Source organism: Podarcis tiliguerta (assembly GCF_965153285.1).
Source record: "Podarcis tiliguerta genome assembly, chromosome: 14".
Taxonomy (NCBI): Eukaryota; Metazoa; Chordata; class Lepidosauria; order Squamata; family Lacertidae; genus Podarcis; species Podarcis tiliguerta.
Genome location: NC_139547.1, coordinates 29747572 through 29759753, shown reverse-complemented (window position 1 = coordinate 29759753; position 12182 = coordinate 29747572). Strand labels below are relative to the sequence as shown.

Genomic DNA, 12182 nt, shown 5'->3' with positions numbered 1-12182 from the left:
TCGGGCTCTGTCTCCCGAGGCATCGCCAGTTAGGGCTGGGAGAGAGATTCCTGCCTGAAACCCTGGAGAGCCGCTGCCAGTCCGTGTAGGCCAGGGGTGGCCAACACCCAAGACACTGCGATCTACGCACAGAGTTAAAAACTGCCAGTGATCTACCCCCTTTTGGGGGGCTCAGGTCAAGGTTGTTGAGCTTTTTTTAGGAAGGAGAGAAGCCCCGCTTTTTGGAGGTGCAGGGCTGTTGAGCTTTCTACCCGTTAGACGTGGCTGGTGTAGGCAATATTGAGCGAGATGGACCCAAGCCTACCTCGCAGGGTCGCTGTGTGAATAAAATGGAGTGCGGGGAGGGGGAGCGTGTGCGCCACCTAGCGCTCCTTAGAGGAAAAGAGGCGCGCTATAATAAATGCAGCAACTGAGCTGATGAATAAGCCGCTCCCCTACATCCACGGAGAGGACTTTTTGCCCCTTCTTCCACCACATTTTTTCTAACACTTCGTTCCACGGCGGTTCCGCCGCGCCAATTCGACCTCCCTCCCTCCCTCTCCCGCCCGTTGCTAGGGCGCCATGTTGGCGGCGACGGGAGCCCCGCCGGAAGTGCTTCTCGCCGACGGGGGGAGGCGGGGCGTCCGCTTCCGGGGCGTGGCGGCGACGGGGCTGCTGGGGAGTCTCCTCCGTGAGGGAGGCTGGAAATGGCGGCGGCTGGGAGGGGGGAGAAGAAGAAGAGGCGGAGGCGGAGGCGGCCGACCCGGGTGGAGCAGCAGCAGCAGGAGGCAGCCAAGGCCACCCTGCCGGGGACCCCCAGGCCGGGGCGCCGGGAATAAGAGGCGGAGCAGGCGACACCCCCGCCGCCCCCCCAAAGCACATGCGGTAAGGAGGGGGCGCCATGGTCCGGGTTAGGGGGGGTGTCGTTTGCAGGACAAGGTGCAGCCGGGACAAAATTTTCCTCTCAGATATATTTCCCCAGCACCTTAAAAAAAAAAAAAAGCCCCTCACTAAACATGGCGCGCGAGGGCCGGCCCTGCCCCCCCCCATTTTGCTGCTGCGCCAGCGCTCCGCCTTGCACAGAGCTGCCCGAGAGAGAAATGCGCGCCCCGCCGCCCCGTGCCCGCGCTTTGCGTGCGCCTTCGCCCCGGGGAGGCTGCAAAGCGGTGCATGGCGCCCGGGGGGAAGAGAGGGAAGAGCGAAAGAGAGAGTCTCCTCCTCTTCTGTTTACTTCAGCTGCAAATGCAAGAAAGCGTGAAAGGGGGCCCCTGCGAGGAAGCGGAAATTTCGCTTGCCCCCCCCCCCGCGCCGGCCCGCAGCAGAGGATGGCGCGAGAGGAGGAGGAGGAGTGCGGCGCAGGCAGCCGTCCACCCATCCTGCGCTCATTGCAGACAGGAGGCGGTGGGGGCCTTTATGCCAAATGAGAAATACTTGTAATGATGCTGGTATGCAGCCTGCTAGCCCCAGATTTGCCCAGATGGAAGGAAAGAAAAGGATGCCTCCCCCACCCAAAAAATAGCTAAGTAGAACTAAAGGGGTGCATGGGCAGAGGAGGTGCTTTCAGTCGAGCTCCCTAGGGTGCATTCTTAGATGGAGAGGAGGGGTGCCCCTGTTGTAATAAATAGCAGAAAAGTCTGTGCCACCCTGTTGGCCTGGCAGTGGCTGTACCCTTAGGATGCCCTCTGTAGATCCCTGCAGGGTGAGCAGCGTTGAAGGGCCTCCATAGAGTAGAAGTTGCTGAGCTTTTACCTCTTTAGCTGCCAGCACCATTCACTTATGTTCTGAAACACCCCCCCCCCTTTATTTTAATTGAATGAACACTGGTGAGGTATGAAAATGCCACCCCATCCATTTGTTGGGCACACATTTGTATACAATAGCAGCTGCATCTTTAGCAAAACAGCTAATACAAGTAAGTACATCACCATGTTCTGTTGCAGGTAGAATCTAGCTGAACCGTTAATCCACCTCCTATAATTTCTTTGCTCTGAGCCCAGAGGGTGGGAAGTTGTTACAGCATGTTTCCAACTCAGCCATAGATTCGAATCCCTTTTGGACATATTGAGAGCACTTAATGTTGTGGTTCAATGTTTGGTGCCTAGGCCTCAGTCCCACCTAGGGCTGAGTGTTGCAAGTATGGTATACCCTACATGCAGTGAATGTTCTTGTGGAGCACATCAAGCAATAGCAATTTCTGTTCTGAAGCTATATTATTAATAGACTTTCTGTTTGCTAATCTTACAAGCTGGTGCTGAGCTGTATAGTTCTAGCTTCTTTGGGACAGGGCTTCTCAATGCATTCCAGCTTTGTCTCTGGTGCTATCTGAGTCTATCCTGTTAGCTGCTTTTGCGGGCCTCACTTATCTTTCACCTGCACCTTCACATTAGTGCATCTGATTAAATGGGTCGTTGCCTACAACAGCAGTTTTAAATGTGTTGGTTTTGAAGGTGCCACAAAGCTCTTTCCTTGGGTTTTCTTGCAAGCGGTTGACATGGCTGTCTTCCTGTTGGTGCCAGAAATACATGTTGTGCTCAGAACGGGACTGATGAAGGTTTTCAGCTGCTGAACTCTTGCTTCTCCTGCACCAACGTGTGTGTTCGTGTTCACTGCTTTTCTCAACCAGCCTGTGCATATGTGTATTTATTCATTGCATATTCATTTCTCATTTAACTGTGCACAATAAAAACAATCCTTTAAATCATTGGACAGACAAGTATGCCTGTATTTGTACCTCTGATTTGTTATTGCCTAGGCTTGTTTTCTTGATGGGGATATGTGTGTTCTTTTTCAGAGTGTTGGAAGCTAAAGCTACCAAAGAAGTCGAAAGAAAACTAAGCAGGTAAGTCAGAAATAAAAGAGAGAATGAACTGAAGGGCATGTAGGAATTGGGAGCTTAGACAATTGACAGTTTGCATGATTTGTTTTAAAGAAATGTGGTGAAACTTCCTTATAAAAAGTAATTGAGCAGAGGGGTCCTTTGTGAAGCGGCGTCCTCCGCTCCTTTAAATATCTTGCCGAACATATTTTCTTTTGCTACATTTAAACTGTTGCCAGAAGCAAGCAAGAGCAAAAAATGAATGCAGGGTTTGTTTGCTGTGTGTGTTTTTCATCCTTGCATAGCCAAATGGATTTTTATTGGCTGGAAATCATCGCTGGCCTTGAACTCAACACAAGCCGCATCTTGTGAAATAAACATTTGTTCCTTTCTGTGTGCTGTATTAAGGAGTGTGAGAAGTAGCTGCTTGCTAATAGCCAGGGAAATTTGAAACTTCCCATTACTACAGTAGTAATAGAAACTTTGGAATTAGCTTAAGAGTTTGGAGTGGGAATGGGGGGTAAATATCCGACCAAATAATTTTTCAGTACTTTTATGCTCCTCCTTTATCTTTGCAAAGAGGTAGACCACTATTCCCGTAGTGCAGCTAGGCAATTGAGAATGAGCAGTGCACTGCAAACCCAGGTCACTCAGATCGAAACCCTGAAATGTACCTGCTCAAGTGCTTTCTGTTTTCTTGCATTACGCATATATGTCAGATAGTATTGTTTCTGCACTTGTAAGGAAATGATCTTTTAGTGTGGCAGCACCTACACTTTGGAACTCCCTGCCTATTGATATCAAGCAGGCGCCTTCACTCACCCGTTTGGGCGCTTGCTTAAAGCATTTCTGCATATGTAAGCCTATCCAGTTATGTAGATCTTGATGAATTTTAGGGGTTTTTTTGCTTTTAATTATTTTGATATGTCTTTAATTGTTTTTACCTTTTTATTTAGGATTTAAATAATTATTGTATACTGCTTAATAATTTTGTAAACTGCTTGAGTGGTATATACATTTCATTAAATAGAAACTAAAAGCACTTTTGATTAGGGATGCCTACCGAAATATGTTAAAAGTTGACCTGTGTTTTATTTAGTAATTTTAACTTAACTACTGATTTTAATTACATTCTGAATTTTTTTGAAAACAAATACACCTATTAACTTTTTTTTTTTAAAAAGTATTGCATATTTCTCTTTTTTATACACTATTTACAGTTAAGCCATCTACAGATGGTTAAATAGTGATGTCTAGCCCCACCCAGACCCCCCTCCCCTTGCCGCACTCTGTGTTTGATAACTGCCCTCCCCCTTAACTGGCCACAATGTGGTTTTAGCCAATAGACAGGAAGTTAATTATTTTAAATGTCTGTATACCTCATTTCAGCTCTTAACAGCCTCCCGAGCATACACCCAAATGTTGAAAAATGAAAACTGTATCTTGTCAAGTTTTATACAGTTATAAACAAGACATCCTGAAAAACCCTGACTGAGTTTGCAGAGCAGAAATCAAGGCTACTACATCTTGCCTTGGTTTTGGTTTTTTAATGTATAGTAATTGTGATAGTTCTGCACATCAGTAGAGGGTCAAGAAGAGTAGTTTATTGTTAATCTACTGAACATTGCCATTTAATTCTTAGAAACATAGGAAGCAGTCTTAGACCAAGTCAGGCCACTGGGCCCATCTAGTCTGGTATGGCTTACACCAGGCCAGCCCAACTTTTCATACCAAGTGGGCCACAAATGTACTTCAACATGGAACCCGTGGACCGCACACCGCCCTGTTGTGGGGCAGGGGTTGGTGAGGTCAAAAGTTGACCCCAGCTCTTGGTGCTGCCTTCCCAAAACCAGCTAAGTGAGACACCAGGTTTCCCAAGTTCACAAAAATAAAACAATAAAGCCCATATACAATAACAGCATTAAAATGAACAAGAGCTATAATGAAAGCATTCAACCTTGCGTTGTCACAGGTGAGGAGTAAATAAGAAGAAATATATGTACTCCCTTTCAAGGGAGGTGTTTGTACTTCTGCTTTTGAAGAAAACCATGCTCCCAGTTGAAACACTCATCTGCAAATGCTACCAAAAAGGGCCCTGTCCTCCCCACTCCCCAATTCCTTCTCGTCTCTATTCGCCTTGGAAGGAAGGGCCCCCTTTTCTGTCCTAGAAAAGAAAACAGTTGAGAACTCCCATTTATGCAAAGGACTTTGCTCACCCAATTCTTTTCTTTTTTAAAAATAATTTTTATTGAATGATTTTGCTCACACAATTCTTGGCGTGAAGCAGGTAGAGAAGCAAGTGTAAAAACCCTGAACTCTCCAAGGATGCCTTTGTCATTGGGAACACAGCTGTAGTTTTCTTGGTCAAATCTGTTGCTGCAGGCGTGTTTAAAGTGAAACTGGCAGTGGAAGGATAGTGTGTTTAATTCCAGGAGAATTTTTATAGGGTGGCATGGGACTCCTATCAAGCAAATGAATGGTCAGGGGCCTTACACCTCACTGGCAGAGGGTGGCTTATTTGCAGTATCATTTTTACCCCTCTAATCTGTGCGCGTGTGCAGCTAGGGTAAATTTGAAATAATGGTACTGCTTATACTGAAATCACCCAACCTGGCATCTCTGGTGCTAAATAAATAATTGCAACAGAGGAAATGCTGACTAGCATTAGAACTTAATGCCATCAAAGCATAACCTGCCGCTGCTACACCGCTATTGGGGTTTAGAAGTGAAACTCAATAAAGGACACGAAGTTTCTTTAAAGCAATCAGCACCTTGCTGCATAAAAACAGTATAATAAATGTTGCATTTGTGGTGAGGATGTTTAGAGTGTGTGACATAAGCTCTCTGGCCAGAGCTTAGGAGCTCGTGCAAGGGGGCTCTGTAACAAATCTTCAGAGTGTTCAATAATGGTCTGAGTCTCCTTCCTGAGCCAATTGCTGCTGCCTACAGCACTGCTCGTTCTGTGGAGTGGTTCATCATAGACAGGCAGGAATCTTAATGAAACTCTGAGCAGAGTTTCTAAGCATGTGGTCAGATCTAAGGCTGGGTGATAGCTTGTTTTCAATGTTGCAATATATCAGTTAAACATCTTGATATATCACAATATCTGAAATAAGGAAGGAACTTTGCAGAGGCGAACAGGACAATGTCCTGGCAGCTGCTACTACTTAGGGGTCTAAAACGGATAAATGACAATATTATCAATCATCCCACACTCAGTTTCATCAGCAGGCAAGCCAAAATGCATCTCAACAGGACTTTTGGGTTTGGGTTTGGCTACCAAATAGTCCTGTTCAGACAATCCAAAGTACAGCGATGAGTCATAGTGAATAGAAATAATATGGGACTGCCACACTGCCAGCAGGCCTGCTAGGAAGCAGCAGCGGCATAAACAGCTTGCCATGATTGCGGTATGTGTCAGCAGTAGCAGTGATAACCTGCAAGGCCTGGCGGTGGCGGCAGTAAAATCAGTGGTGGCCTGCAAGTCCTCTTGGCAGTGCCAGGATCTGACAGCAGTAGCAGTAGCAGTCTGCGAGGCCTTGCAACGGCAGCACAAACAGTGGCACAATGTTTTGCTGGTGAGTTATCACAATGTTGAAAACCAGATATCGCCTAGCCCTTACACACATTGTGATTTGCAATATATTGCCAGCTCAAATATTATGAAACAGTTATTGGGATGTGAATTTGAAAGCGGTTTTGGATGATATATCACCCAGCTCTAGTCAGTTCTTGCCATTTGTTATGCCCTCTGAAGGCACACTGGCTTCAGAGAAAACTAATGATTTTCCTCCTTTAAGGATCTGAATGAACTCCCTTGGCAAAATATGCCGTTAAGGTGGTGGCTCAACAATTGTGCTTGTGTACTCTGGGGCAAAAATACTGTCTTGTTCATTGAACCTTCAGGAAATTGTCCCCCCTCCCATTAATTTAATAGATGTTTCTGCACCATCTAACTTGACATGGAAACCCCATTGGATATGATTGTCTGACATAAACCCTCCACACTGTTTTCTTTCTTAAGATCATTTATACCCTACTTTTGACCCTTTTGAAATTGTAAATCTCAGCAAATCACAGCAGGGATGTGGGCACACACAAATCCCAAACAGCTGTGAAACATAAAAAAAAGAAGAGCTGTTTTGACATTGACTTGAGCGTGCAAAATGAAACAGACTTGTGGAACCTACTGCCCTGTGTGATCTGATGGTCTAGGAGCTGCTACTAGAGTCACGTCTAATGACTGAAATGCCTGGGGTAGGTTTACAGGACAGTGGAAACTTGGCCTGCAGCAGTTAGTGCAGAGATCTGTTGGGGTTGCAACCCACAGCTGATTTATTTTGGGTTGCATCCAAAGTAGCTCTGAGTAACACATTCTGTCAGTGCAAGAGTTTCAGTTTGTGCCTTGGGATGTCACTCGCCCCTGCAGAATCTTTCCTGGGGTTCCCCAAGACTCTTTAGTAGATTTGGAGAGGGTGCATGTGGGGAGAGAGGGAAAGTCCATCTGGGCAAGTGTACACCCTTGCACTGACTGGACTGTTAGTTGTATACTGCCCATTTAGGTTCCAGCTCTCTTCCAAGGAGCTCAGGGTGGAGCACATCATTCTCCCCCTCCGCACAACATCCCTGTGATGTAGATTAGGCTGAGCAATTGTGACTGACCCAAGGCCTCCCAGTGGCCTTCATGGCTGGGTGGGGATTTGTGCCTTGCTCTGCCAGGTCTTAGTCTGCTTATAGGACTGCTGCCCAAACAGTTGGTGTGCCATCCTTCTCATTAAATAATTTAAAATATTTATTGTTTATTTACAGTATTTATAGCCCCACTCTTCGTAATAAAAACAGAGAAAAACAACATGCAGAAGTTAAAAAATCATATAAACAGGACCAATAAACAACCAGACAATTCTGTTATAAGGTCAACAAGCAAAATTGCAACAACATAAATTAATATTTCCAATTTATTGAAGTACAGGCCTCAAGGTCAGCTGGGTTGCCAGGTAGTGATGTGTAGGTGGATTTGGTGGCCTTCTTATCTCCCTAGCAACCAGCACAGGCAGTGTTCCGGAACCTTCAAGGTCTTGGCCTAAGTGGATGCTATAAATGACTTGCAAGTATTTGGAGGTTCACCATTGGAAGTTGTGATGAGTCAGAAGGGGCTGTGCAAGCAGCTCCATTTAACCCCTTCCAGTGCTTGCATGCTGCTTGAGTCAAGAGCAACACTGCCAACCTCCTCCTGCCATTATTATTATTATTATTACTATTACTATTATTATTATTATTATTATTATTCAGATGATGGCTTACCCCACCTTCCAACTTGATTGCCATTGCTGCTTGACCATAACTTTTGCAGAGTTTCTAGCTTCCCTTCTTCTGGGTACCTTGACTTTCAGTGCAAGTCATACAGACCAAAAGTCTCATATTCCGCTTCACTTGCCCCCAAAGTAAGAGTGCTGTGAATGAGTTGGCTGTGTATGCATAGTTTGTTCAGCTCCATTGCTGATTTGCGGGAGTCCTTGAGCCAGAGGTGATTAATGTTTGCTTAAAGGTTTTGTCGTCTTGACCTCAAAGCTTTGAACTAATCATTAGTTGCATTTCTAAGATGGGTATTCCATAAATGTACCAAGCAAAAGACACATAATTTGCGTGAGGCCAGCTGTCTTAAGGCCTGGAATCTAGCACAGGCGGATGTCTGTTTCAGCTCTTTGATTTGCCCTTTTGTTCTTAAACCGAATGTAACTGATTCTTGGGAAGGTTGGCTTCTGCTTGACACTTTTATGTTTGTGAATGAAATTGCCTGTTGAGCCTTTGTAAACAGACTGCCTGGGTGCTTAAACATACAAAGGGTATTCGAAGGTAAAATGCGAGCTCAGAGGTGTACAGGGGGAAAGTTTGTACAACATTTTTGCATCTTATGTGTAATAAACTTGTGAGATTTTGACCATATGCAGTCAAAGGCAAACTGATTGAAATTGTGCAAGTTAAAATCCGAGCAAGGCAGAGAGATGGAGATATGCCTGTAGTATATCTCACTTTCAGCAAAGCATTTGACAGACACTTTGTGATAGGCTTCTTGATAAGACAGTAAAATCACGGGCTGGGCTTTTGTTCCCTACCAAAAGCTACCCTCCCATCTTTGATTTTCTTCTGTGATTCATTCTCTAGAGGTGCAAAAGACATGCTATTTTAAATATTTAACAAAAGTTAAACATGGCTTGACTGTAAATAGAACCTCCAAGACAGGCATGTGCTTGTCCATCTCCATCCGTTTTTCAGGCAAGATCCCTAAGGGGAGACGGGAAAGCAGCCTCACACAGCTGCTCTGAACAGTGGATCTCAATAGAAAAGACCAACACTGCCTCTTGCTTTAAACTCCATGGGCACAAAAGGTTCTCCTAAAGTAGGCATGTGCAAAGTCCATTTTGGGGGCCTAATTTGGCAGTATATGTCCTGGGGTAAAACCCTTAAAAAAGCTCAACAACTTTGGTTGGCCCTCACACATGTTCACTTCATCAAATCTGGTCCTCGTTGAAAAAGGTTTGGGCACCCCTGCTCTAAGAGGTGTATGACCAATATTTAATGATCAATACAAGACAGTTAAAGACAGGTATATTAAATATAAATAAAATATAATTAAAATCAACTGTTCAGCTAAAAACATTTAAACACATGTTTGGATACATGCCTGAACAAAAATATTTTTAGCAGTGTGGAAAAGAGTACACCAAAGGCACTTTTTCTGATGTCACAGTGTTTCCTGAGTATTGATACTGCCTGAGTATCAAGTGAGAGGCAGTGTGGTGTAGTTTGAATGCATGTCAACGTAGATAAATAGGTACTGCTCTGGTGGGAAGGTAAATGGCATTTCTGTGAGCTGCTCTGGTTTGCCAGAAGCGGCTTAGTCATGCTGGCCACATGACCTGGAAACTGTACACCGGCTCCCTCGGCCAATAAAGCGAGTTGAGTGCCGCAACCCCAGAGTAGTCCGCGACTGGACCTAACAGTCAGGTGTCCCTTTACCTTTAGTATCAGGTGAGAGGTAGCGTGGTGTAGTGGTTAGAGTGCCGAACCAGGACCTAGGAGGCCAGGGTTCCAGTCCCCATTCAGCTATGACACTCAGGAATTAAAGTTTTATGATTGCTGTTCTGTTTTTGATCTTCTGCTCAGCGGACTGTGTGGTATAAAACCTAGAAATTATTGAACCTTTTGTGGTAGTTACAGTTGGTAGCATTTTGTGCAGTTTTCAAAATCCCCAGATCTCTTTCAGGTCTATCCTGAGTGTATGCATGCTCCTAGATTATCTGAAGTTGGTAGAAGAAAAGATTGCTTTCTTAGTTTGTCTTGCATAGTACTGTGATAGACAGCACCTAATTACTTCTATATGAAGATTTATCAGGCTGCAGCGCAAAAGGTGTGAATAGTGTGTGTGCATTCAGTTGTCTGGGCTTCTTTGAACTCTGGGTGTGAGCTGATCTCTGGGTGTGGTCTTGTGCAGGCAAACCTCATTATCTGTGGATTAAATCACCTCCCTATCTGCTTATGCATGCTGCTTTATAACACCAATAGCCCCCTGGGTCCCCACAATTTGGAGTGTCAAGTCTCAAGAGGACTTGAATTGTAATGCAAGCATGATTTGCATACACACACACACATATATATATATATATATATATATATATATATATATATATCTCACATTGTGATTGCTTGGATCTATTGACTACTTGGGTAAATGCTACACATCTGTAAAAGGTTTTCAGTGGAGCATATTATGAGGGGGACAAACATGCTTGCTTTCGGTCTAATTTACTGTCCCTGTAATTGCCTTAAATTGAGACTTTGGGGTTGGTTGGTTGCAACAAGATGCGATAATTGAGGACATGTGGCACTTAAGTGGGTCAAAACGAGGCCAATAAAACTAGGAGTAGAATTCCATTACAGCTGGAAGGGCTTCATAAAGCAACAATTGTCAAGCTGTTTGCTTAGACCCGTTGAGTCAGGCTAGCGCCATCTTGCGGAGTCTGCTGTGCCTTTTTGTTGATGCAGGGAGCAGAGTGACTTGGCAGCAACTTGAATCCCCTCACAGTCCCCACCTTGCCCTACCGGGACCAAGCTATACCTAGCATGCAATCATGTGACACCTTGCCCAATTCTAGCTAATTAGTGAAAAGCAGCCTCTGGAGGCTTGCAGTCTTCTGTGGAGCACAGAGTGGGGTGAAAAGGCTGCTTAACCCGTCTGGCTGCTCTCTACTTTAAATAACTCCTTCCCCAGCTATGTTCATGGAAGCAAGGGACTTAGCTCACTTAAGGGGAGAAAAGCAGTTGAAAGGATTAAGCAGCCAGCCAGCCCCCCCCCCCATGCCAATGCCCTGTGATTGCAGCTGCCTTTTGTCAATTAATGCAGGTGGAGTGTCCTGAGGGGGGGCCTGTTTCCTACTCAGTGATTCACCTTTGTCTTCTTCAGCACAGTCCCATGTGGAAGGAATTGGTTTGGAAGAGAGCCTCCCATGGCAATTCAGAAAGTGATTTCCTGGCCTTGCCTGTTGTTGTTTGGTTACTTCAACGCAATTTTCATATATCCCCCTTACTTTTAAGGCAGTTATTGTTATAGTGTCATCTACGTATCTTACTGTTTTGAGATCTGTCCCATTCCTTTTTCTTGATGTGTTATGGCTTTTTCAGTTGCGAGCCTCTCTGAGCGGTACAAAATTTAGTACTGATTTAGTTATTTAATTAATTTGAACAGCAGGAGCTGTAAATACATAGACAAAGTTGTTTTGTGGTTTTGGCAATGTGATGCCTTTAGCTGGGCGAGCTGGTGTCTGCCTTCTCTTCCACACCCAACTGTGTATGCTCCTTGTGAGGGCAGAACTCAAAATATTTCACCGTCCTGCAGGCCTCTCTTACCTTTGCTGCCTTTTCCCCAAACTCCATTTCCTCTTTTTTTTTGGTTGCTAAGTTTGGAAGAAGTGGAGGGTTTGCTGTTTGTGCAGCTTAGCTGCCAGCACTTCCTTGGGCTCCCCTTCCTTGGTTTGGGAGCCTGTGAGGCACTCCAGTCCTTCCTTGCCTCTGAAAACCCCTTCCTTTTCTGTAGGCAGCAGTTTCTAGTTTTGCCTTGGAGTAAGTGTAACAAATCAAATATTGGAGCATAGCAATTACCAGATTAAAAAATACATATTCCGTGACTTGCACCTTGTTAAAAGCATTTCTAGTCCGAATTCAAACTGAATTAAAAAGTGCACACCATAATTCTTTCTTTGCTTGCAGAGTTAAAAGGTATATCTAGGAAGATACTGCTAGGATTATTAAAGTTGAAGTGACAGGCATCTTAATGCTTTTCAGTATAGTAGGCAGAACTGGACTTTTAATTCCTAGCAAATTAGTGTGG

General features: G+C 44.8%; 2 protein-coding genes across 3 annotated transcripts in view; one reads left to right on the top strand and one right to left on the bottom strand.

Moving 5' to 3' along the window:
• Positions 1-12182, bottom strand: part of ERN2 (endoplasmic reticulum to nucleus signaling 2) — a 269302-nt gene that overhangs the window by 128919 nt on the left and 128201 nt on the right. The gene's annotated exons all lie outside the window — the stretch shown is intronic.
• The window catches only part of TNRC6A (trinucleotide repeat containing adaptor 6A), a 38018-nt gene continuing 26448 nt past the window's right edge, over positions 613-12182 (top strand). For both annotated transcript variants that reach the window (XM_083413944.1, XM_083413943.1), the window contains exons 1-2: positions 613-864; positions 2771-2818. In XM_083413944.1, the coding sequence (XP_083270070.1) occupies positions 860-864; positions 2771-2818 (53 nt within the window). In that variant the 5' untranslated portion in view covers positions 613-859. The remainder of the gene's footprint in view (positions 865-2770; positions 2819-12182) is intronic.